Genomic DNA, 24,632 nt, shown 5'->3' with positions numbered 1-24,632 from the left:
TGGCCAAATATTTTCAGTAAAAGGTTAGTCAAGTTTCTACAATTTGTGTTACTAGTTTCATTTTGTGTGTCTTTTTTTGTTTCATTGTTGTTATGGGGATTGAACCCAGCTGCACTTGATCATTGAGCTACACCCCCAGCCATTTTTATCTTTAAGAGCGAAAGAGAATTTTTTTTAAATATTTATTTTTTAGTTTTTCAGCGGACACAACATCTTTGTTTGTATGTGGTGCTGAGGATGAACCTGGGCCGAAGGCATGCTTGAGCCACATCCCCAGCCCTGCCATTTTTATCTTGAGACGGTCTTGCTAAGTTGTTGAAGCTAGCTTCGAACTTTCGAACTTTTTTTTTATATAAAGAATGTCCACGCTCTTCTGCCTTTGGCAATGCTTTATTTTTTTTATTTTTTAAAGAGAGAGAGAGAGAGACAGAATTTTAATATTTATTTATTTATTTATTTTTTTAGTTTTCATCGGACACAACATCTTTGTTTGTATGTGGTGCTGAGGATCGAACCCGGGCCACACGCATGCCAGGTGAGCACGCTACCACTTGAGCCACATCCCCAGCCCCGAACTTTCGGACTTTTGATCCTCCAATGTCTGGGTTGTAAGCTTGAGCCACTGCAGTTGGTCTTTCTATCCATCCGCTCCTTCCCCCACCCATCATCAATCCTAGTTTGGTTTCTGGTTATTTCAAATTAAATGACAAGCTTCAGTACACTCCCCCAAAAACTTCAGCACACCTGTTATTGAGGTTGAATATTTGTATATAATTCTATTTTTTCCCTTTGGGGGTAAAATTTGCATCTGATGAGATGTACAAAGTTCAAGCTTCCTGTCTGATGAGATACACCTGTGTCCCCCAAGCCCCATTCAGACAACAGAAAATCACCCTCACCCTAGAGGGTCCTCATGCCCACTTACATTCAGTCCTCGATTCCTACTGGCTTTCGTTTTTCCCCCATAGGTCAGTTTGCCTGTTTTAGAGCATCATATAAACATAATCAGAGCATGCACTCTTTTCAGAGTAAGGTTTTTGAGATTCATCCACACTCCTGCACACATTCCTTGTTCATTCCCTCTCACTGTGAGTGGGACTCCTGTATTGGCATACCACAATTTGTTCTTTTACAGCTGGACACCCAGGCCATTGCCATCCCCCCCACCTTTTTTTTTTTTTTTTTTTTTTGTTACTAGGACTAAAGCTTCATGAATATTCTGGTGCAAAGTTTTGTATTGTTTTGTAAACATGCTTTTATTTATCTCTGATAAAGATGGTACAATTTTGAGCTTCTGGGATTCTCTTATCACGGACTATATTGAAGATATTTTTAGACAGTTAACAAGTTTGCTTCTACTGATGGGAAAACTATTTGTTACAACCAGTAAACAAAGAAAGGCTATGTTGTTCCCAGTAATATCAGTGTGAATACGCGCGTGCTGGAATTGTGTCGTGGATCAGATGCTCCAGAGAAGGACACATCTCCAAAAGCAAGAGTGCACACTTTTAAAAATTTTTTATGTATATTTTTAGTTGTTGATGGGTCTTTATTTTATTTATTCATCTATTTATGTGCAGTGCTGAGAATCAAACCCAAGTGCCTCACACAGGCTCTGTGCCAGTCAGGGGAGCTCTTTCCACCTCTTCATCCTCAGGGCGTCAGAGCTCCAGCACCTAAAGGTGTTCAGAGATGTGGCCTGAATCGCACCTCCAGGCTACCTGCCCAAGCATGCTCTTAGAGATTCTGGGAAATGAGCTCTTGGGCTCTTGTGGCGACAGTTTTGGAAGTTTTAAGAGTTAACAGAGGAATTTGCTGGTACCTATTCAGTTCAAATGTAGTATTTTCCATGTCCTTGCAGTGCATTTTCCAGCACCTATCCTAAAGAAGTCCAAAACAGCACAAAGAGATGGAGACAAAAATGTTAATGGCAGAATTGTTTGTAATGGTGGAAACTGAAAGAAGTCCAACCATCTCAACAGTTAACAAATGAAATTAGTTTGAAATTAACATTATCAAATTCTTAGGCCTGCTAGGCACAGTGGCACGCACAGCTTGGGAGGCTGAGACAGGAGAATCATGAATTCAAAACCAGCCTCTGCAAAAAGTGAGACGCTAAGCAACTCAGTGAGGCCCTGTCTCTAAATACAAATACCCTGTCTGTAAAATAAAAAATAAGGCTGGGGATGTGGCTTAGTGGTCAAGTGCCCCTGAGTTCAATCCCTGGAACGCCCCCCTCAAAAAATTGTTAGGCCTAAAACCTTTAATGTTTTGGTATACCTTTAGTGTTACTAACCATTAGTAAGTTAATGGTTTGGTTCACATTTGGGGGAAAAAAAAACATGAACATAAGAACTTGTATCCTCATTCTCAATAAATACCATTAAGATTTTTTTTTTTTTTTTTGCTACTAGGGATAGAAACTTGGAGCACTCTACCACAGAGCTATACCCCTAGCCTTTTTTTACTTTTTATTATGAGACAAGTTCTCTCTAAGTTGCTGAAGACCTCACTAAGTTGTTGAGACTGGTTTCAAACTTGGAATCCTTCTGCCTCAACCTCCTGGGTCCCTGGGATTGCTGGCATGCATCACCACAACCAGCTTCCACTAAGAACTGTGGGCCCCTTTTCTTAAATAAATGAAATAGTGGCAAATGAAACATATTTTGGACATAAAATTTGCAGAAGAAATCTTAATTATGCCAGCTAAATTCTTCAGTCTCACTACAATCTCACTATTTCAAGAACAGTGATAGCCTGAGTGCCACTGAATTGTATGCTAAAAGTGGTCAAAAGGGTAAATTTTATGTTCTGCATATTTTACCACATGGAAAACAAAATTGGCTGCCTTACTAGTGAATCCCATCTGGAGCTAGGCAAGGTGACCAAGGTGGGTCAGTGCTGGCCAGGAAAGGTCATAAAAAGCATAGGACATCTCGCACCATGGTATGATGGTGGGGTGCAGGCCAGCCTGGCACCTCAGCAAGAGCCTGTCTCTAAATAGATGATAAAAAGGACTAGGAATGCAGCTTGATAGTAAAGGTAAAGAGTGCCTTTTTCAATCCCTGAAACTATTTTTTTTTCTTTAAAAAAGGAAGAAAAACAGTAGCAGTTTTAAGTTAAACAGACCCTTACTCAAGTGCAGGGTAGGATTGCTCAGCTCTCCCATATTCCCCAGGTCTGCAGGACTGGCCCTTGATCCAGCTTCTGAGACAGCCTCTGAGACCTTGGAGTCTCCTGACAACAAGTGTATACTGGCTGCTTCTTTGGAACTGGCATCTGAGGAATGCTGCAGGCATGCATAATAGACCACCCAGTAATAATCTTGGGCATGGGAACTCAGGTGGGCACCTCGTTGGCCACATCAGGAGGAATGAGGGCTGCCTGCAAGACTCCACTGGGAGAGGATAGCTGGGAGCCTGAGCCTTGTGTCTGTCTTTCAGACTCCACTTGACAGATTTTCCCTTTGCTGATGTTAATCTGCACCATTCACTATAATAAACCATAAGCATGAGATTGACAGCTCTTCTGAATGCTGTGAGTCCTTCTGGCAAATCATCAAGCCTGAGAAAACATCTCAGGTGTCTTGGGAACCACCTAAACTCCATGGGACCACCAGAAGAGTGGACCCATATTTCATGACTAGATGGAAATATATCTTCTAACAAAAAAACTATACATGTAAATATGTATAAGGATCTTTGTCATGAAATAATTAAAGAATGGGAACATCCCAAGTGTCCCTCAACTTGCAAATAGATAAAGAAATTGTGGTTCATTCACATAACACAATACTGCTCCATAATAAAAAGGAAAGAACTGATGATATTCACAAAATGGATGAAAAGTATTGTGCTAAGAGAAAAAAAGCCAGATATGAGAGGCTACATATTTGATGATTCTATATATGGTATGTTTTTACAAAGGCACAATAATAAGGACAGAGAACAGATCAGTGGCTGCCAGGGGCTAAGAAGAGGATGACCACAAAGTGGTAAAGTTGCCTAAAGCTCTGTCCTTGTCTCTGATTCAAAGCATAAAGTGGACCACTGTTCCCATCAGGGAACTTTCAGGATCTGATTGAAATATTCTGTCTCCATTGTGAAGACATGGCTGGAATGTGTTTGTCAAGATGACTTCAGCTGAGCCAGACATGTTGGCCAATGCCTGTAATCCCAGGGGCTCGGAGGCTGAGGCAGGAGGATCGCAATTTGCCAGCCTAGGCAACTTAGTGAGGCCCTAAGTAATTCAGCAAGACCTTGTCTCAAAATAAAATACAAAAGGGCTGGGGATGTAGTTGAGTTGTAGAGCGCCCCTGGGCTCAATCTCCAGTACCAGAAAAATAAATAAATGGGTAAATAAGTTCTAAGTGGAGGAGAAAAGCAAAGCCACATGGAAAGCTCTCTGACTCCCGAAGACACTGTCAGTCTGTGCTTTGCTCTTGCTAAAATAGCCATTTTATTTATTTGGAATCTTGAAATAAGCATTTACAAAAATGTTGATTCTTTTGCTGAGGTATCTAAATTTGGATTGCAGAGTAGCTGTGGAGAAATATTTGCCCCTGGAATCAGACATTTAAAAGACAGAGCTTGTTTTGGCAGGGTTTGCCTTCCTTACAGCTAGAAGAACATGTCCCGTGCTGATCTTATTTGGATTTCACAGAACAACTGCTCAGAACGTTTGTTTGTCATTTACCGAAGAGGAGTTAGGGCAGAGGTTGTCACTCTTGTGGAATGGAGGAGTATGGGGGCCAAGAATATGGAAAGAAGAGAACAAAGGACAGAGGGGGTGAGACCAGTATTTTGTTTTGGGAACAGAGAGACAGGATGTGATTAAATATTTGTCCATCCACAAAGGAGTAGAATGAGGACTTTGAATGGAGTCAGGGAATGAGCCTGTTAGGCCAGGGTGCAGCTTGGGCTATAGGGCTTGCCTAAGCATATATGAGCATGTAATAATGGTCCACTTATGCTTTGACTTAGCCGTGCTGCTCTGCTACTGCAACTGATTTTTAAAATGGACGTGTTTTTTTTTCTCTCCCCCCCCTCCCTAACCTCTCTCCCTCCCTAACCTCCCCCCTCCCTAATCTCAAGAGGGACCGGGTCACCTTTCTTCCCCACCCTAAGCAGAATTATCTGTCCCTGAACACACACCCACCATAGGAATGTAGTAATCCAGACTTCAGGGATGGCACCAGAAGATCTCAGAAATGACTATCTCCCAAATTAACAAGTGATTACAACTCCAACAGAGAATGTAGCCCTTGAGTCACTTCTTGAAAACCACCCTGCTCCTGCTGATAGACAGGATCACAGACTCTTGGACAAGAGTCCCTGTGCTTCTCCTTTGCTAGCAAAGCAATAAAACTTCTTTCTTTTTCTCAAAACTGTGTCCTTGTTACTGATTTAGCATCGGGGACAAGGACCGAGTTTTGGACAATAAAACCATGAGTCTAAGAAACCTTTCCTCTTTTACAGTTAATGATTTTCTCTCAGTGACGGAGCACTGACCAACATAGTAGATAATTTTGAAGACACAGAACAGCACAAAAGAATATAACCCACCAAGCAGGCTAGCCATGTCTGTACATACTTCTAGGTTGTTTTTGACTCACTGCTAGTAAAAATGGCAACAAGTAAACATTTATTGTGTACTTACCACATGTTAGTACATGACAGGTTCCTTTTTTTTTTTTTTTGGTACTGGGAATAGCCCCCAGGACACTTTTTATTGTTTATTTTGAGGGAGAATCTAAGTTGCTTAGTGCCTTACTAAATTGCTGAGGCTGGTCTGGAACTTGCGGTCCTCCTGCCTCAGCCTCCCAAGTCATTGGGATTACAGGCCTGCATCATAGTGCCCACCTGACAGATTCTATTTTAAACAGTCACTTAGATTTTCTCAGTAGTCATGCCAAATTCTGGTGGTAAGAACCGTCACTCTCCTCTTTTATAAATAAAACAGTTGCTGTGTCCCTCTATTTTGCACATATCACTAGCACAGGTAAAGCCCAGAGAGAAACCCAGGTGTTTGATCAGAGGGCCATTTTGTATAAAATAATTTTTACAAAAATGGAACCACATTTTGAATTCTACTTTGTAACCTTTTTTTTTTTTAAATGTGGATGTGTAATCACATTTTTTTTAATTTTAAGAATTTTTTTTAGGGCTGGGGATGTGGCTCAAGCGGTAGCTCGCTCGCCTGGCATGCGTGCGGCCCGGGTTCGATCCTCAGCACCACATACAAACAAAGATGTTGTGTGTCCGCCGATAACTAAAAAATAAATAATAAAAAATTCTCTCTCTCTCTTTAAAAAAAAAAGAATTAAAAAAAATTTTAATTTTAATAATTTTTTTCTTTTAATATTTATTTTTAGTTCTTTTTAAAAAGCAGTTATGAGAAGATGAAATTTAAGTATGGGAACTTATAGCATCAAGCTTTTTGATCTACAGAAATGGATAAATATTTATAATTTTATTACTTGATCCTAGATTTTCATGTAATTATTCTTAACATTTTGTAAAGTCCTTGCTTAGCATCTGGATGGCCATCTTAAGTGGCAGGCGCCATTTTAAGAAAAATTTTGCTTTCCCACCCAAGGGCATTTCTGAGAAAGGCTCATCACTCTCTCTTAACAACTCCACCCTTAACTGCCAGAATTAAGGCCTACCAGGCTCTAATCCCTAAATCTGCCCCATAAAAGTCCTAACCCCAAACTGGTCTTGCCTCTCTTTATCTAGGGAGAGATGTGCCTTTATTTGTCACTTCTGACAAATAAACTCTCCTGTGTATCTCTGCCTGGTCTCCATCTTTCATTTCTCCAGGTTCCTCTCTTTCACATTTCAAAGGACTAATGATCTTTGTTGAGTTCAAACTAAAAGCACATTCTTTTTTTTGGACACAATAGCATTATTTTATTTATTTATTTTTATGTGGTGCTGAAGATCGAACCCAGTGCCTTGCACATGCCAGGCAAGTGCTCTACCACTGAGCTACAACCACAGCCCGAAAAAGCACATTTTTTTTAATATTTATTTTTTAGCTGTAGTCGTCAATACCTTTATTTTTTTATTTATTTTTATGTGGTGCAGAGTGTTAGGTCGGTGGTGGTGTCTTGGTGGCGACTTAAAACAAAGCAGCCCACGGGGAAAGGAACATCAATCAGGTGCCTGTCAAATCAGCAGGACTCCCTGGCCAATCCTGGAGTTAGCCAACTCCCCTGACCAACTCCAATGGGACAAGGGACCCTAAGAACACCTTTTCCTATCCCAAGCCCTTCCCTTCCTGCTGTGAGCCCCATAAAAGTCCAGTCTGGTCAAGCTCCCACGTGGTTTCTCCTCAGATCCTCCTCCTGTCCACTCTGTTGGTCTGATCGAGTTTCCCCCGGAGTGAGTCTCAAATAAAGCCTGGTTCAGCTGTCTTTTTAAATCTGCCTCCTTTGGTCGATACCTGCCTCACCTGATCTGACACTGAGGATTGAACCCAGGGCCTCACACAGGCTAGGTGAGCGCTCTACTGCTGAGCCCCAGCCCCAGCCCACCCAAAATGCACATTCTTTTTTTTAAAAAAAAATATTTATTTTTTTTAGTTTTCGGCGGACACAACATCTTTGTTGGTATGTGGTGCTGAGGATCGAACGCGGGCCGCACGCATGCCAGGCGAGCGCGCTACCGCTTGAGCCACATCCCCAGCCCAAAAGCACATTCTTTTTTTTTTTTTAAGAGAGAAGAGAGAGAGAGAGAGAGAGAGAGAATTTTTTAATATTTTTTAGTTCTCGGCGGACACAACATCTTTGTTGGTGTGTGGTGCTGAGGATCGAACGCGGGCCGCACACATGCCAGGCGAGCGCACTACCGCTTGAGCCACATCCCCAGCCCCAAAAGCACATTCTTGATCATCTAATTTAGTAAAGGAATCAACTCAACAAAATTAGAGTGTTATATTCTAGGCTAGAACACATTATTTCATTTAATTCTCCTGTCCTTTCATAGGTGATTGTCATTCACATTTCAAATGAGATGAAGGAAGGTGCCTAGCTAATAAGCCAGGTAGAGGATCTTCGAGGTGTCAACTTGTGAGCCGGTTATGCCACACTTTCTGCACCGTTGGGAAAGCAGAAGAGAAGCAAGAAGCAGACTGCTCTCCTCTGCTCAGCATCCCAAGGCAAGGCCCTGGCACCAGTGGATACCAAGGGCGCATTTGTCAGGTGGCTCACATAGGCCTGGGCCAGCAGCTGGCCTGAAGCTTCCCTAAGTTCCTCTTCCTCTCCAAGATTTCCCTGAGGCGTCTGACTTCCTGGCCAGGTGTGATTTAGCTCTTTGACAAAGGATACTAGCTTCTCCTGCAGCAGGACACCCCCAGTCTCAAAGGCCAAGTAGAAACTGAACTGAGGAGGCTGAGGCAGAAGGAGCACAAGTTTGAGGCCAGCTTCAGCAATTCAGCATTATCTCAAAATAAAAATGAACAAATAACAAATAAAAAACGGCCAAGTGCGGTGGCCCATGCCTGTAATCCTACTGGCTTGGAAGGCTGAGGCAGGAGGATCTTGAGCTCAAAGCTAGCCTCAGCAAAAGTGAGGCACTAAGCAACTCAGTGAGACCCTGTCTCTAAATAAAATACAAAATAGAGCTGGCGGGGTGTGGCTCAGTGGTGGAGTGCCCCTGAGTTCAATCCCCAATACCCCCCCCCCAAAAAATAAAAAATTATTATGACTGGGGATGTAAGTGGGTAGTAGAAAACTCCTAGTTCAAATCCTCAGTACTGGAAAATATATTATTTCATGAATGTTATTGACACACCCTTGCTCCACTCCTATGGGAAGGTTGATCACATCCTGGCTTCCAGCTCTGCAGACCACTCGGAACCACTTGGACATTGAGCGCCACAGCATGCACCCTTCTGGATCTAGCATTTTTTGCTCAATTATTTTGCTCATGAGAGTGTCTGTGCACCTTCGTTCCTATTGATCTCCCTGTGATGGGCATGTGGTAAATTCCAGTTTGGGGCTTACTGCGGTCTGAAAATTTACTGAAGCCCTAAGCAACTTAGGGCTGGGGATGTGGCTCAGTGGTAAAGTACCCCTGGGTTCCTGGACCACAGAGGATGCACTTAGTTACTGTAGGAACTTCCCAGCAGTGTTCCTAAGGGACCCTGACTCAGTGAAAAGCAGGCACCCAAGCAAACAAAAAGGAAATTGGGGAGAACCAAAGCTCTTCTTTACAGTAGAAGCACAGAAGAAATTATGCAAGTGTATTCAGCACAAGCACTGCTGAAACTACATGTGGAGTTTTTAACAGTTGGGGGTATGGGGTACTTTCTGCTAGTTCCGCCCAACCCCAGACTGGGAATCAAACCCAGGGTGCTATACCCCTGAGCTACATCCCCAAACCTTTTATTTTATTTTGAGACAGATTGAGAGTTAGGGTTAGCTTGCCAAATTGCCAAAGCTGGCCTCAAAATTACAATCCTCCTGCTTTAGTCTCCTGGGTCAGTGGGATTAGGGACATGGGCTACCCTGCCTGGCCTCTTTCTTTCTTTTTTTTTTTAAAGAGAGAGTGAGAGAGAGAATTTTTAATATTTATTTTTTAGTTCTCGGCCAAGTGCGGTGGCCCATGCCTGTAATCCTACTGGCTTGGAAGGCTGAGGCAGGAGGATCTCGAGCTCAAAGCTAGCCTCAGCAAAAGTGAGGCACTAAGCAACTCAGTGAGACCCTGTCTCTCAATAAAATATAAAATAGAGCTGGCGGGGTGTGGCTCAGTGGTGGAGTGCCCCTGAGTTCAATCCCCAATACCTCCCCCCCAAAAAAAAATAAAAAATTATTATGACTGGGGATGTAAGTGGGTAGTAGAAAACTCCTAGTTCAAATCCTCAGTACTGGAAAATATATTATTTCATGAATGTTATTGACAGACACAACATCTTTGTTTGTATGTGGTGCTGAGGATCGAACCCGGGCCACACGCATGCCAGGCAAGCGCGCTACCGCTTGAGCCACATCCCCAGCCCTGCCTGGCCTCTTTCTGCTGTTCTTTTTTAATGTTTATTTTTTAGTTACAGGTGGACACAATATCTTTATTTTATTTTTATGTGGTGCTGAGGATCAAACCCAGTGCCTCACGCATGCCAGGAGAGCACGTTACTGCTTGAGCCACATCCCCAGCCCCTCTCTTTCTGCTATTCATGAATCGACTTTTTTTTTGAGTTTAAAATTATTTTAAAATTCAAAATTGAAAAAAAATTGTATGATGATTACTAATCAGCAGAGCAGCTGGGGGCTGTAACTCAGTGGTAGATCACGTGTTTAGAGTGTATAAACCTTGTGTTTAATTCCCAGCACCAAAGAGAAGTGGGAAGACAGGGAAAGGGGTGGAGAACAAAGACAGAAAGGGAGGAAGAAGGCGGAAGCTTTGTGAGGTAGGCCATTCAAGGGACACAGGGCTTCTCAGAAAAAGCACAGTGGTAGAATGATGCACACCCTTTCTGTGTAAATTGACAAACAGAGGTGTCCTTTTATAGGAGATCTACCTGCCAGGTGAATGCATCTCAGATTAAGAAACAGAACAGGGCTGGGGGTGTGGCTCAGTGGTAGAGCACCCGCCTAGCACGAGTGAGGTGCTGGGTTCGATTCTCAGCATCACATACAAATGCATAAATAAAATGGAGGTATTGTGTCCAACTACAACTAAAAAATATTTTTAAAAAGTAAAATAAATAAAATAAGGTATTGTGTTCAACTACAACTAAAAAAGAAAAAAAAAACAAAAAAAGAAACAGCACACAACCAGAACTCCGCCAACCCCACCCCATCCCCATCTGGGGATAATACTGTCCTGCTCTGATCATCCCTGTCATTTGATACCTTCCCTTTATCCTTGTCCCCATCTCCTGGTTATCACTACCCCTGAATGAGTGGTATATTCTACAGCCTGGGGGGTCTTGCAAGGAATCCAGGAGACTCTGGAAAATGGTTTGATTGGGTGGGTGGACTGTCTGCCTCCTGCTTATGTAGCTGTCTGTGTTCTAGGCAGCTGGAGAAGATTCATAATTACCTGTCAATCCATCCCTCTTTTGTTCAGACAACCATGCAACTGGAATCCTTGAAACATACATTGTAAGATCACAGATAACTCAAAGTAGTGGACTGGTCATTACTTTTTGCTAGAGAGATAAAAAAGAATGTTGAAAAATTTGTATTTTGAAATTCTGAAAATACTAATGAGAAAACGTGAGCCTTGTGGGACCAGGATGTAATTCAGGGAAAGTCTGTGTATACTCATTTCTTATTGAGCATGAAACAGAGTTTCTGATTTGTTTATTTACTGCAAAGAACAAAATGTTCTATTGTAGTAATCTGTTCTTTGCAAAGGCTTTATAATTAAATTCTGTGGAATGTGTAACTTCGTAGGTTAGATTTTGGCAAAGCTTGTCTTGTAGGATTGTATTAGGAAATTATATCATTAAGTTGTATGGAAAAATTAACCTACTCAAAAATGTTAATGAACAAACCCATCTGTTGATGATTCTCAGCTACCTCTGATTGCATGAATTTTGTTCTTTTATTTCCTTTGTTCAATATGAATATATAGGCTGATCAATGTGCTGGATTCTGCAGTCTTGAAAATCTATTGAAAACCAACAAACCCATATCTAACCATATGCAAAGTCTAGTGCTTCCGGAGCGGAGGTGGGGCTCTGTGAGGAGAGGTTCCTCTCAAGTGTTTTGCTTTCATGCATCTGAAAGGACAAATGTGGGGCACAGGAACCAGGCCTCTAGAAGTCCTAGCCCTGACGGTGAAGGGCTCCCAAGCCTGGGGTGCACATACTAGCTGTTGAGATGCTGCCATTTCTGGGTGGTTTTGGTCAGTTTTCAGAGACTGCACGACCTGAACAAATTAATTGTTTACGCATGGAGTCTAGCTCACAAGGAAATAGGCTCAGGGTTGACGAAGAACTTTCTGCAGCCATATCTTCTATGCATGTATTTGCCATTGAAGACCTTTGCTGCAAAGTGGGTAGTTAAAGACAATATTTGAGATTCTGGATTCTGCAATCAAAAATCATCTCAACCTCATTTCATACTGATATTCATATCTTACAGCTTTGGAAGGTTTGGTTCTTCAATACTAAGGTGATTTGGGGGGTTAGACTGTGGTTTCTTTACCCTGCTCTAGGCCAGAAGTACCCTGTAAGTAAGAAGAGGGACCAGGAATTTTTCTCCAGTTACCAAGTGGAGAGTTATTCCTGCAAATAAACATCATCAAAGGCTCAAATAAGCTGGGAGACTTATCCTAGTGTATGCCTGTCATCCCAGTGTCTAGGGAGGCTAAGGCAAGGAGGATCACAAGTTCAAAGTCAGCCTTAGCAAATTAGCGAGGCCATAAGCAACTTAGCAAGTCCCTGTCTCTAAATAAAAATTAAAGGGCTGGGGATGAGGCTCAGTGGTTAAGCAGTGCCCCTGGGTTCAATCCCTGGTAAAAACAACAACAACAAACTCAAAACATCTTCAAAGGTTCCGCAGTATTCATTGGTCACCACCAGCATACAGACAAGACAAGCCTTCTAACAACAATTAATGATGATTCCTCCAGCCTCTCCACTTAGCTCTTCCTTCCCCCTTCTGTTCTTCCCTCTTTAGACTTGCTTTGTGCCTGCTGGGATTCTCCCTCCCCTCACTGCAACTCCAAAGGCTCACCTTTGGGGCAGACAAGGCCAGATTCCTGTCTCCTAAGCTTTAGGGTCAGTGGCCCTTGGGGAAACCAGAGGGCACTATGTCTGCTTAGGGGAGAGGCTGGGGTGATGGAGCAGTGGAGGTGAAGCAAGGTTGTCAGGAGGAGGCAGGAATGCTGTGTGCCAGGAGGCCAGGCCCAGTCCGGGGAAATGCACTGACAGACTGCCTGTTCCCCTAGCACTGGAATCCTCCCCCCCAGGCAGCTTCTGTTACTGCTCCTGAAAATGCTCCCTGTTTTCATGATAGCAGTGGAGATTCCTGTGGGGCAAGGTCATCAGGTTTTTGTGGGCTGTCTTCGAATGTAACCACTACACTGGCGGCCAGGAGGCTGGAGAGAGAAGCTGAGGGCTGACTAGCTCACATGAGCGATTTTCATGAAGTATCCAGTACGTTTCTATCATGTGCCTACTATATGTCAGGCTTTACAGCAGCTCTGGAGATGTACTGGTGAGCAAAACAGGCACAAACCCAGGCCTGCCTTCATAGAGTGGGAGGGATATGCAATAAGTGAGAGGTGAGCAAATTTTACAGCGGGTGAGGTCAAAGGTGCTATGGAGGAAAATAAAGCAGGAAGGAGAAAAGGGAAGTGGGGGTGACAGGGAGGGTTAGTTTTATTGAAGGTAGGAAAGATCTCCCTGAAAAGTGAACTTTGGGCCAAGACTTGAAGCAGGGAGGGACCGAACCACATGGGATTCCTAGGGGAAGGAACATTCCTGTGCAAGAGCAGTAAGTGCAAAGTCCCCAAGGCAACTGCATTCCAGATGTGCCTGGAGCATAGCATGAGGGGGAGAAAAGTGGGAGAGGGGTCTGGGGAGTGAGAGGCCATATCATGGGGCTCTTTGTGGGGCCTGGGCTCACTTGGGAGCCATTGGTGAATTTTGAGAGAGGAGGGACTGAGCTGACCTAGGTTTCAACAGGCTCCCTGCAGCTGCCTTTTGAGAACAGATAGGAACAGGATAAAGGTAGAAGCAGAGTGATCTGTAGGAGGTTGTACTCAGGGTGGTGAGAAGCAGTTAGACACAGACACACAGACATACACACACTCTTTTTTTCTTTGCAGTGTTGGGGATGGAACTCAGGATCTTGCACTTGCTAGGCAAGGGCTCTACCATGAGTTACAGCTTCACCCTAGCCCCTTAGACACATTTTGAAGGTAGCCTCATGGGAAGTATTATTGATGGCTTGCATGTGTAAAATGGAGACAGCATTAAGATTTTCAAAGAGCTGGGCATGGTGGTGCATGCCTGTAGTCCCAGCAGTTTGGAAGGCTGAAGCAGAGGATCACAAGTTCGAGACCAGTCTCAGCAATTTAGTAAGGCCCTGAGCAACTTAGAGATGCTATATCAAATATGTAAAAAGACTGGGGGGATGTGGCTCAGTGGTAAAGTGCTCTGGGTTTAATCTTCAGTAAACACACACACACAAAGTAGTGACAGGATTGGCTTTGAGGCTTGAGGGCCTAAACTAAGTGGAAATGCATGGGAAAAATTATTTTCATATAAATGCTTCATGTTGAGAGTTAGGCATCAAAGAGCTTCACAGGCACCCTCTGGAAATGCTCACAACCTGTGTATTCTAGCCATCTCCTGAGCACCACAGATGGCTTAGCAGTGTGCATGACATAAAAACATTCCACAAATGTCGTCCGTCAGTGTTCTCCCCACTTTAAAGATCATTCCTGGGCCACGGAGGTTGCTGAACTCTGCCATCTGAGCGCAGACGCAGACGTTCTGGACCCAGCCCCCACATTCCCCAGATGGTCTCCAACCGCACTGTGCTCCTGGTGTTGTGAGAAGAATTTCAAAGCAAGAACTGGTAAGACTTGGAGACAGATATGGGCCGTTGCCTGCAAGCCAGGAACAAACAGGGACAGACGCCAGTGACAGGGAGAGGCAGAATTTGGAGAGGGAGCAGATAAATGTGGAAACAATTTGCTGAGGGAGGCAGGGACAAGTCAGTAATGGGACAGCTGGCTGGGACAGACTTAAAGGGGAGAAAAGATCCTGAGGGAAAGATGACACCCACAGCGGGTGGAAAGGGGCCTCAGGAATTAGAGACAAGATCTGCAAGTGACAAAGGGGCCAGGCCAGAGATCAGATGCCTCATGGTCAACTTCTCAGTTTTCTGTAAACCTGTCAGGAAGTTAACTAGGGGACTTATCCCAGGGGAACTCAGAGCAGGCCTTCAGTTCTGTTGAATGAAAGAAATGGTCAGAGTTTTCTGTGCACTCTGTTTCTCCCCATGTGCGGACTCCTGTTTGTGCTACAAGGGCTCCATAGGTAGGCTCAGCATCACATCTATTTCACGTCTCTAGAAGCTCTGCTGATGTGATGCAGAATCATCAGTGCCTCCTGAATAAACCTGAATTTAGCTAACATAAGGCCACATCAGGGCTGGGGATGTGGCTCAAGTGGTAGCGCGCTCGCCTGGCATGCGTGCGGCCCGGGTTCGATCCTCAGCACCACATACCAACAAAGATGTTGTGTCCGCCGAGAACTAAAAAATAAATATTAAAAATTCTCTCTCTCTCTCTCCCTCCTCTCACTCTATCTTTAAAAAAAAAAAAAAAAAAAAAAAAGGCCACATCAGCACATCATTAGACTTTGGTGGGGTTCTTTTTTTTTTTTTTTTTTTGGTCTTTTTTGGAACTGGGGGCTGAACCCAGGGCTTTGTGAATGCAAGGCAGATGCTTTGCCACTGAGCTACATCCCAGCCTAATTTCTTTGTGAGGTCTGCACTGCTTGTAGATTTGCTCATCTCTGCCTTTCTGCAGTGCTGGCATTGGATCCCAGGCCCTCACACATGCTGGGCAAGTGCTCTAACACTGAGCTCTTTTTAGAGACATGGTATCTCTTGCTAAATTGCCCAGGTTGGCCCTGACCTTGTGATCCTGCCTCATCTTCCAGAGATTACAGGCTTGTGCCACTTTGCCTGGCCTTACCCCATTCTTCAGTCTTTCACAATTGCCCTAATCCACATTTTTGCCTAAGTCCTCATTTCTGACCATCCTTGGAGCCAGACTGGTTTGTGCATCATTTTCCACATAAGCTTTTCACACTTCAACTTTGGGTCCTCTTATGTGCTAATAGGAAGGCCTGTTTTTTTTTTTTTTTTTGTTGTTGTTGCTAAGTTTTCCATTCTTAGGCAAATTCTAAAAACTTTCTAAACCTCAAATTTCTTCATCCTTAAAATGAGAAGAACCAGAACTAAGAGTTGTTTGTGATACATGAGCTCATGTGCGTACTTATCACATGGATTTTCAAATTCCAGCTCTCCCAGGTACTGGCTGTGCAACCTTGTGTCAATCTCCTACTTTCCCGGTCTGGTTTCCCTCCTTTGTGAAACAGCAAGGGGAGAAAGACTTTTGTAGTGCTTGTGTTCTAAGGCAGGGCTGTCACACCCAGACTTCAGCTGGGGGCTGTTTACTAGCTATGTGCCCTCAGGCCTTTCTCAGTCTCACTGGGCTTCTACTGAAGTGAGCACTGTAGATAACCAAGAGCTACTTTCAGGACACTTAAGTTTATTTAGGAATTGCTGGCCAAAAGCTTAATCACAGTGTTTTTTCCTTGAAGATGTAACCCTTGAGTGGAGAGGGATGACCATATTATAGCTTAACATCACCAGTTAAGATTTTCTGACCCTTGTTTATTAACCGGTTTTCTTCTTTTTTTGAGGTGCTGGGGATTGAACCCACGGCCTTGTGCATGCGAAGCAAGTACTCTACCAGCTGAACTATATCCCCAGTCCCTACCAACCATTTTTTGATAATTTAGTTCTCTATGTAATCTCAGGTTATTTCCACTTTCTCAAAAGCAAACTTTAGCATGCACATTTAGGACAGCTGCTACTCAAATGTATGAGAGATACATACCTGAGTCCAGCCTTATTTGGAGGGCACTTCTGGCAGGCACCCATTACCTAGTTGCTGGTGGATAATGTGTTCCCCTTTCTTCTTCTTGGTAGGCCTATATGAGTCCTATCTGAGTCTCTGACACTTGGGAGTTGAATGGGGAGGTTATGCCTCTTTGAGTGTAATCCTGGATGAGCATTTGTGATAGGTGTCAGACTAAGCTGTAAAAGGACTACCAGGGCTCTTGCAAAGATTCATGCCATCATTTCTGATCTCACATTAACATAATGCTGCCCACTCCAGAATTATACTCCAGACAATGACAGGCATTTGGGATATAAACTCCTATAACTTTTTTTTGGAGGTTGCATTAGACCACACTGTCCCACAGGGACAGTTGTAATTTCATATAATCAAGTTCTTCCAAGAAGTTATACTTCTTAACAATTTAGCTACAGCTTGAATGCCCCATTGCAGTTGGTGGCACAACTTTAACCCACCAAACCCTAAACTCTAGATTTTTTTGCGATTATGCCCCCACTACAGGGGACTGAACCCAGGGCCTCTTCTTGCATGCTAGGCAAGTGTGCTACCACTGAGTTGCACCCCTAAGCCCAGGACTCTTTTCTTTTCATTCCACTTCAATACTGCCATCTTTTCCTATCCTTATAACCACTACTCAGATGCTTCTGGCCACATTCTCACCTTTTTTTTTAATTTTAGAGACAAAGTCTCACTAAATTGCTGAGGCTGACTTTGAACTTAAATTCCACTGCTTCAGCCTCTGGGATTACAGGCGTGGGCCACTGGGACAACTAAAATGCTATTTGTCTTGTCCTGTTGTTTGTTGTTCATATGCCTATAATCCTTTCCCACAAATTGTAGTTTGGATGACCCAAACTTTCCCATTTCCTCTAGCTCAGGCAAGAACATGTCCCTTCTACCTTTGCCCCAAACCTTGTCGTTATTTGCTCACATTTTCCCTAATATGCTAAAAAATCTTTGTAATGTCAAAACATGGTCTTTCTTCTTTTTAACCCATGATTTGATTGTGTTTGCTGCATTAATTGAGCACTACCCTGAACATGTTTGGATTGTTAGAAAAGAACTCCAGCTACTTAATAACGCAAGTCAGCTGGGCATGGTTGCAATGGCCTGGAATCCCAGTTACTCAGTAGGCTGAGGCAGGAGGATCCAAGTTCCAGGCTTGTCTGGGCAATTTAGTGAGAACCAGTCTCAAAATAAAAAAGGGATGGGGAAATAACTCAATGGTAGCTTATGCCTGAGTTCAATCCCCAGCATGGGGTTGTTAGCTCCAATATGGTGCCTACTATGTGCTAGAAGCTCTATCAACTCACAGGCCTATGCTCATAGGCCTATGATGTAAACAAAAATACTAGCTACTGTTTACAGTTGAGGAAAATTGAGACCCACAGATTCAGCGTCTTGCTCAAGGCACACACCTAAAAGCTGGTGGAACCAGGGAGCAGTCCAGGTGAGTCCAGAGTCTGATCCGAACCACATACTGTGCAGGTTCTCTCCCTGAGCAGGAAAGAGAATGGTAACTCACACTCATGCTGTACTTATGACTAAGTGCTAAAGGCACGAATCCACGTAGGTCAGCAGCCCAGCACAATTAAGGGCTTTCCTGGCCCTTGTCCACCTCCCCGACCTCAAATCCTATCAGTGTCTTGCAAGAGGGTACAAATGACCCTCCAACCCGTTTCCTGATCCTCCTCCTCGGAACGGGCTGCTGCTTGCACTGCCCTTCCCCCGTCCAGCCGTCCTTTGACAATCCGGCTAAGTCATCGCCGCCCGGCCGCCTCCCCACGCGGACACCCTCCGCGGCGCGCTGCATCTTATTAACCTCCCGGCGGGACAGCAGGCGGGGGACTGCGGCTGGGTCTCATTGATTCTTCCTTCTGCAGCGCCGCTCGTGGTGACGCAGACTGGGAGCTGTTTGCCACGCGCTGCGGCCAAGAGGGACAGCGTTCGGGGACCCCGGTCGGGCAAAGCTTCGCGTCCTTCGAGCGACGGCTCTCTGGCGGGGGGCAGACACGCTGGCCTCGGGTGACCGCCCGTGACTCGTCCCTTCCGAGCGGTGACCAGCAGAGTGGGCGGCAGCGTCTGCCGCGCAGCCCCGCCCCTCCCTCGCCCCGCCCACGCCCGTCGGCCCGCAGCCCGACCTCCGCCCCCGGCTCCCGCCCTCCAGCAGCCGGGCCGCCGCCGCCGCAGCCGCAGCCGCCGCTGCCGCCGCACAAAGGCCGGCGCCGCCTCACCGCGCAGGGATCCGGGGCCACGCGCGCGCCCCGCCCGGCCCGGTCCAGGCCCCTGCCTGCCGCCCCCGCCCGCGCCCCCCAGCCGCAGGAAGCCACAAGAGGCGGGCGCGCTCCCTCGGCGCGGCCCCGAGGCTCGCGTCGCTTAGCCTCCGGAGGGACTACTTTTCGTCCCCGCGGCGGGGCTACTTCCTCCTCGGCGGAGGCGTCGGGCGCTGGCGGCGCGCACGGCATGGCGGCGGCGGCGCGCGCCTGAGGAGAGGGGACGCCGGCGCGGTGAGGCCTCGGCGCGGCCTACACGCTTCGCTCGCCCGCTCGCTCCCCGCTCCGCGCCCGGCCATGGCGGAGCCCGCGCCCGCCCGACGTCCGGTGCCGCTCATCGAGTCGGGTAAGACGCGGCGCCGCGCCCCCCGGGCCCCGCGCTCCGCGCCGCCCTGACCGACTCCCGTCTTCCCTCCGCAGAACTGTACTTCCTCATCGCTCGGTACCTATCGGCCGGCCCGTGCCGCAGAGCCGCCCAGGTGAGCGCCGGCGGCCGCGGGGGGCGGGGGGTGGCGGCGCGCCGGGCCCGCCACTGACGGTGCGTCTCTGCCGCAGGTGCTGGTGCAGGAGCTGGAGCAGTACCAGGTTGGTGCCGCCGTCCCCGCGCGTCCCGCCCCCGGCCCCGGGAGGGCCCCGCCCGCGCCCCCGCGGCCCCGCGCCGGAGCGGTGGTCACGCGGGCGCGTTTCGTGTCTTTCCAGCTGTTGCCGAAGAGGTTGGACTGGGAGGGCAACGAGCACAACAGGAGCTACGAGGAATTGGTGAGCACCGGACGTTTCCGCCCGCGTCCTCTGCGCCGCCCCTGCCCTCGCCCCGGCTCCCCGCGACCGGAGCGCTGGGCGTGCGGCCGGGACGGCGGGCCTGTCCCCGACCAGGGTTTGTTTTGCTTTGGAGGCGGCGGGGTTTGTTTTGGCAGGAAACGGCCTCCGGGGGCGGTGGAGGGGGTGCCGCGAGCTCGGGGCTGGGCCGAGCCTCCAGGTGCGGCTGCCTTCGGGGGCGGCGTGCGCCCGCCAGCCACTCAGGGGGGCCCTCTTATCGCCTGCTACCTTGGCCCGGCGCGTAAGGCGAGCTCTGATTGGTCGCTGCTCCTCTGCCCCGCCCAGGTCTTCCGACCACTTGTTCCCTAGGAATAGAATCCTTGGTCTCCGAAGGTGGCAAAGGTTTTCTTGGAGGTTTTTTTTTTTTTTTTTTTCCTCTTTGCAGCGTGAGAAAAGTATTGCTGATTCGTGAATATTTCACTCCAATGCTTTTGTTCTGAACAGTACAGTTTTTTTTTACAGTACAATTTTTGAATGCCTTAGGAAGTTGATTTACTTAATTTTATAGTTGATCTCGCTGTGTATAAAGAACATAGGCTTTGAATTAGTAAATATTTTATTTTTTAAGCAATGTTAACGTGAATACATTTATACTTTATAATTTTTTTTTCTATTCTTAAGATATAATTAGGTTTTCTCCAGTTACAGTAATGCAAGGATTCATTTGTCCTTGGTGGAATAAACATTTTCCTGGGAAATATTTTTGGAAATTTGTATATTGGGGTAAAACATGTTTTTGGTTACCAGGCCATGTTCAGTATCATGAGTAAGGAAAATAATGGGGGAAAAAGAAACGTCTCAATTTCTATCACGGTTCTAAGCAGAAGGTGGTGAAATCTTAACTTTTTTTTTTTTTTTTAAGAGAGAGGGGAGAGAGAGAGAGAGAGAGAGACAGAGAGAGAGAATTTTTTTTTAATATTTATTTTTTAGTTCTCGGCGGACACAACATCTTTGTTGGTATGTGGTGCTGAGGATCGAACCCGGGCCGCACGCATGCCAGGCAAGCGCGCTACCACTTGAGCCACATCCCCAGCCCTTAACATTCTTGTATTAAAAGTAAAAGGGGGTACTGGGGTTGTGGCTCAGCGGTAGAGCCCTCCTCTAGCACGCGCAGGGCACTGAGTTCCATCCTCAGCAACACATAAAAATAAATAAAAGTATTGTGTCCCACTACAACTAAAAATAAATAATAAAAAATACAAAATGTAAAATAATTAGCTAGGGGATTTGTTATATGCATGTATGAACAGTAAGTATTAAGTGTATGTTTTATACATATATGTTTTTGGGGGTTGGGATTTGTAAAATGGCTTTATCCCTGAAGCAGAAAAGCATTATTGATATGACACTAAGTAATTCAAATGTACCTAAATGAGAATGTAATGATCCCCTATATACCATTAACAGATTTGAATTTGTTGCCAATTTGCTGTTTACTTTGCTTTCTACTTGTGGTAGTCACTTTTAATATAAAGTGCTAATTAAATACAAAAAAATAGAATAGTGGGCTATGGTGGCACATTCCTGTAGTTTCAGTAACTTAGGAGACTGAGGCTGGAGGATTGAAAGTTTGAGGCCAGCCTGGGCAAACTTCTTAACTTAAAAGAGGTAGGGATGTTACTAGGTGGTAAGATGCACCTGAGGTTCAGTGGCTAGTAACAAAATAAATAAGCAAATAAATAAGAAACCCACCACCAGGTACCCTTTATCCAGCCTTAGTGATTAATCAAAAAATGTTGCATCTGCTAATCTCTGCCTCACTGTGTTGTTTTTAAGCAGATTCCAGATAGCCATTCATTTTTTTTTCTTGTTTATTTTTTTGCAGTACTGGGGACTGAACCCAGGTCCTTAGCATGATAGGCAAGCATTCTGTTACTGAGTTACATCCCCAGCCCTTTAAACATTTTAATTTTGACCCAGGGTCTTGCTAGCTCAGGCTAGCTTCAAACTTTCAATCCTTCTGCCTAAGCTTTCTGGGTAGGTGGGATTAACAGGCATGTGCCACTGTGCCTGGCTTCAGATAGCCATTTATTTCATTGGTTAATATGCTGGAGTATTTTAAAGCAAATTGTTTGGACTGCATCTCTATAAAGGCCTATTCAGTGGTAGAGCATGTGCTTAGCATGCACAGTACAAGACACTGGATTGGATCTCTAGGACCACAATGAAAAAAGGATCCTTTCTTTTTTGAACTGTGGATGGAACCCAGGGGCACTTAACTATTGAGCCACATCCCCAGCCCTTTTTATTTCAGACAGGGTATCCCTAAGTTTCTTAGGGCCTCCTCAGCCTCCTGAATTGCTGGGATTATAAGTGTGCTCCACCACATCTGGCTTCCCTGAGTGTCTTTATGTTTAGTTCAAATTCAGGTCCATGCCAGGTGTGAGGCACTCCTGAAATCTCAGTGTCTCTGGAGCCTGAAACGGAAGGATCACAAGTTCAAGGCAAACTTTAGAAGTTCAGCAAGGCCCTAAACAATTTAGGAATACCTTGTCTCAAAAAAATACAAAGGGGGGCTGGGGATGTGGCTCAAGCACTCGCCTGGCATGTATGCAGCCCAGGTTCAATCCTCAGCACCACATACAAAGATGTTATGTCCGCCGAAAACTGGAAAATAAATATTAAAAAGTTCTCTTTCTTCTCTCTCAAAAAAAAAAGTCATAAAAAAAAATACAAAGGGCTTGGGATGTGGCTCAATGGTTAAGTGCCCTTGGGTTCAGTCCCCAGTACTGGGGGAAAAAATGGCATTGATTATATAAAATTGTGAATCATCATTTTCCTACGCTATTACTGAAGAGACAGATATTTGTCTTATTCTGGATATGTCATTGTTTCTTCTTGAAGTTATTCCATTTTCTCAATGGTTCTGAAATTTTGGTTAGAGTTATCTGGGAGCAAGTTCCAGATGTCCAAAGTGGGCTGCAAACCAGTTAAATCAGTCTTTATGGTGGGACTGGGCATCATTTTTTTCCCCATGGTGAAATGCAAGAAAAAAACCCAAAACTTTTAATGGAGGATATAGCTGTATTGGAAAGGCACAGTGAAATCTAGTGTTTTAATCTTGTCTTCCTGAGTGTTAGTGGCACTTTTGATTTTTTTTTTTTTTAAAGAGAGAGTGAGAGAGGAGAGAGAGAGAGAGAGAGAATTTTCCAACATTTATTTTCTAGTTCTCAGCGGACACAACATCTTTGTTGGTATGTGGTGCTGAGGATTGAACCCTGGCCGCACGCACGCCAGGCGAGCGTGCTACCGCTTGAGCCACATCCCCAGCCCATGCACTTTTGATTTAAAGAGAGGAAGATCATGCACCAGTTGCTCTTTAAAAAAAAATTTTTTTTTTTTTTTTTTTTTTTTGGTTCTGGGGTTTGAATCCAGGGGCATGTAACCACTGAGCCGCATCCCCAGCTCTTTTTATTTTATTTCTTAATTTTGAGAGCAGATCTCACCAAGTTGCTCAGGGCCTTGCTAAGTTGCTGAGGCTGGCTTTGATCTTGGGATCTTCCTAAGTGTCCCAACTTATTGAGATTATAGGTATGTACTGCCACTGTGCCTGGCTTTGATTGACAGATTCTTAAACCTGTGATTTTTCTTGATTCTGTTGGAATTACTTTTCTAGCTCCACTCATCTCCTATTCCTGTGTGCTGTGCTGATTACTTGCAGCAGTGTTTGGGAGGTTAGGTACTGACATTTGAAGCACAAAGTGCTAATTACTATTAAGAAGCTTCTGAGGTCTACCTGGTTTTGATACTTTTCACTTTTGTGTTGGTATATCTGCCAGGAGGTGGGGAACATGAGTCCGATTGGGAAATCAAAGGTATTTTATCAAGCTCTGGTTGTCACCAGGGCTGATGAATAAAAACTTTTATATTGAGTCCAGGATTATTTTATATTTGGATTAATGATGAAGAACAAAAAGTGACAAAAGTGATCTCAAAAGTGCTTTTTTTTTTTTTTTTTTTTTTTTTAGTGGTGCTGGGGATTGAACCCAGGCTCTTGTGCATGTAAGGCAAGTTACCTACATTGGCCTCAGACTGGATGTGTTCTTGCCTCAATCTCCTGAGTGGCTGAGATTACAGGTGTATGTCCCTGTGCTCAGCTTATGTGTAATTTTTTTTTTTAATCTTATTTTTTTTTTGGTGGGGTTCTTTTTTTTTTTTGTCTCTTTTGGAACTGGGGGTTGAACCCAGGGCTTTGTGAATGCATGGCAGAAGCTTTGCCACTGAGCTGCATCCCAGCCCTTATGTGTAATTTTTAAAGAAACTGTTAAACTGTTTTCAGAATTTGTGGTAGTGTTGTATATTTCCATCAGCAGTTTCTCCACATTCTTGCAACGTTTGGGCTGGTCAGTCCTTTTCATTTTAGCCATCCTCACAGGTGTGTGGTAGTATCTCCTTAAAATCTTAATGTGTATTTTACTAAATAATGTCAGTCACCTTCACATGTTGATTTGCTATTTGTATTACCTTCTTTGGTGACATGTCTGTTCAAACTTTTTACTCTATTTAAAATGGGTTGTTACTGTTGAATTTGGAATGTCGAGTATTGTTGAGTTGAATATTGTTGGGAACTCTTTTTAAGTTCTTTATTCTGGATATAGGTCCATCGTGAGATACATGCTTTGCAAATATTTTCCTTCAGCCTTTAGCAATCAACATTGCTTTTGGGCTGGGGATGTGGCTCAAGCGGTAGCACGCTCGCCTGGTGTGCGTGCGGCCCAGGTTCGATCCTCAGCACCACATACCAACAAAGATGTTGTGTCCGCCGAGAACTAAAAAATAAATATTAAAAAAAATTCCCTCCCTCCCTCCCTCCCTCTCTCTCTCTCTCTCCCCTCTCTCACTCTCTCTTTAAAAAAAAAATATATACTACCTTAAAAAAAAACCATTGCTGGGCTGGGGATGTGGCTCAAGCGGTAGCGCGCTC

At 44.9% G+C, this 24,632-nt stretch overlaps 1 protein-coding gene across 5 annotated transcripts in view; it reads left to right on the top strand.

The window, feature by feature from the left end:
- The first annotated feature begins 18,680 nt into the window (after nucleotides 1-18,680).
- The window catches only part of BRWD1 (bromodomain and WD repeat domain containing 1), a 129,729-nt gene continuing 123,777 nt past the window's right edge, over nucleotides 18,681-24,632 (top strand). For 3 of the 5 annotated variants that reach the window (XM_081301309.1, XM_081301306.1, XM_081301310.1), the window contains exons 1-4: nucleotides 19,047-19,238; nucleotides 19,313-19,371; nucleotides 19,448-19,477; nucleotides 19,592-19,651. In XM_081301309.1, coding sequence (XP_081157435.1) covers nucleotides 19,190-19,238; nucleotides 19,313-19,371; nucleotides 19,448-19,477; nucleotides 19,592-19,651 — 198 coding nt within the window. In that variant the 5' untranslated portion in view covers nucleotides 19,047-19,189. Of the gene's footprint in view, nucleotides 19,239-19,312; nucleotides 19,372-19,447; nucleotides 19,478-19,591; nucleotides 19,652-24,632 lie in introns of all 5 variants that reach the window. The other 2 variants (XM_081301307.1, XM_081301308.1) reach the window with 1 other exon arrangement.

The sequence above is a fragment of the Spermophilus citellus genome, assembly GCF_964194105.1.
Source record: "Spermophilus citellus genome assembly, chromosome: 7".
Classification (NCBI taxonomy): Eukaryota; Metazoa; Chordata; class Mammalia; order Rodentia; family Sciuridae; genus Spermophilus; species Spermophilus citellus.
The sequence above is the reverse complement of the archived record's forward strand: the minus strand, read 5'-3'. Positions and strand labels throughout refer to the sequence as shown.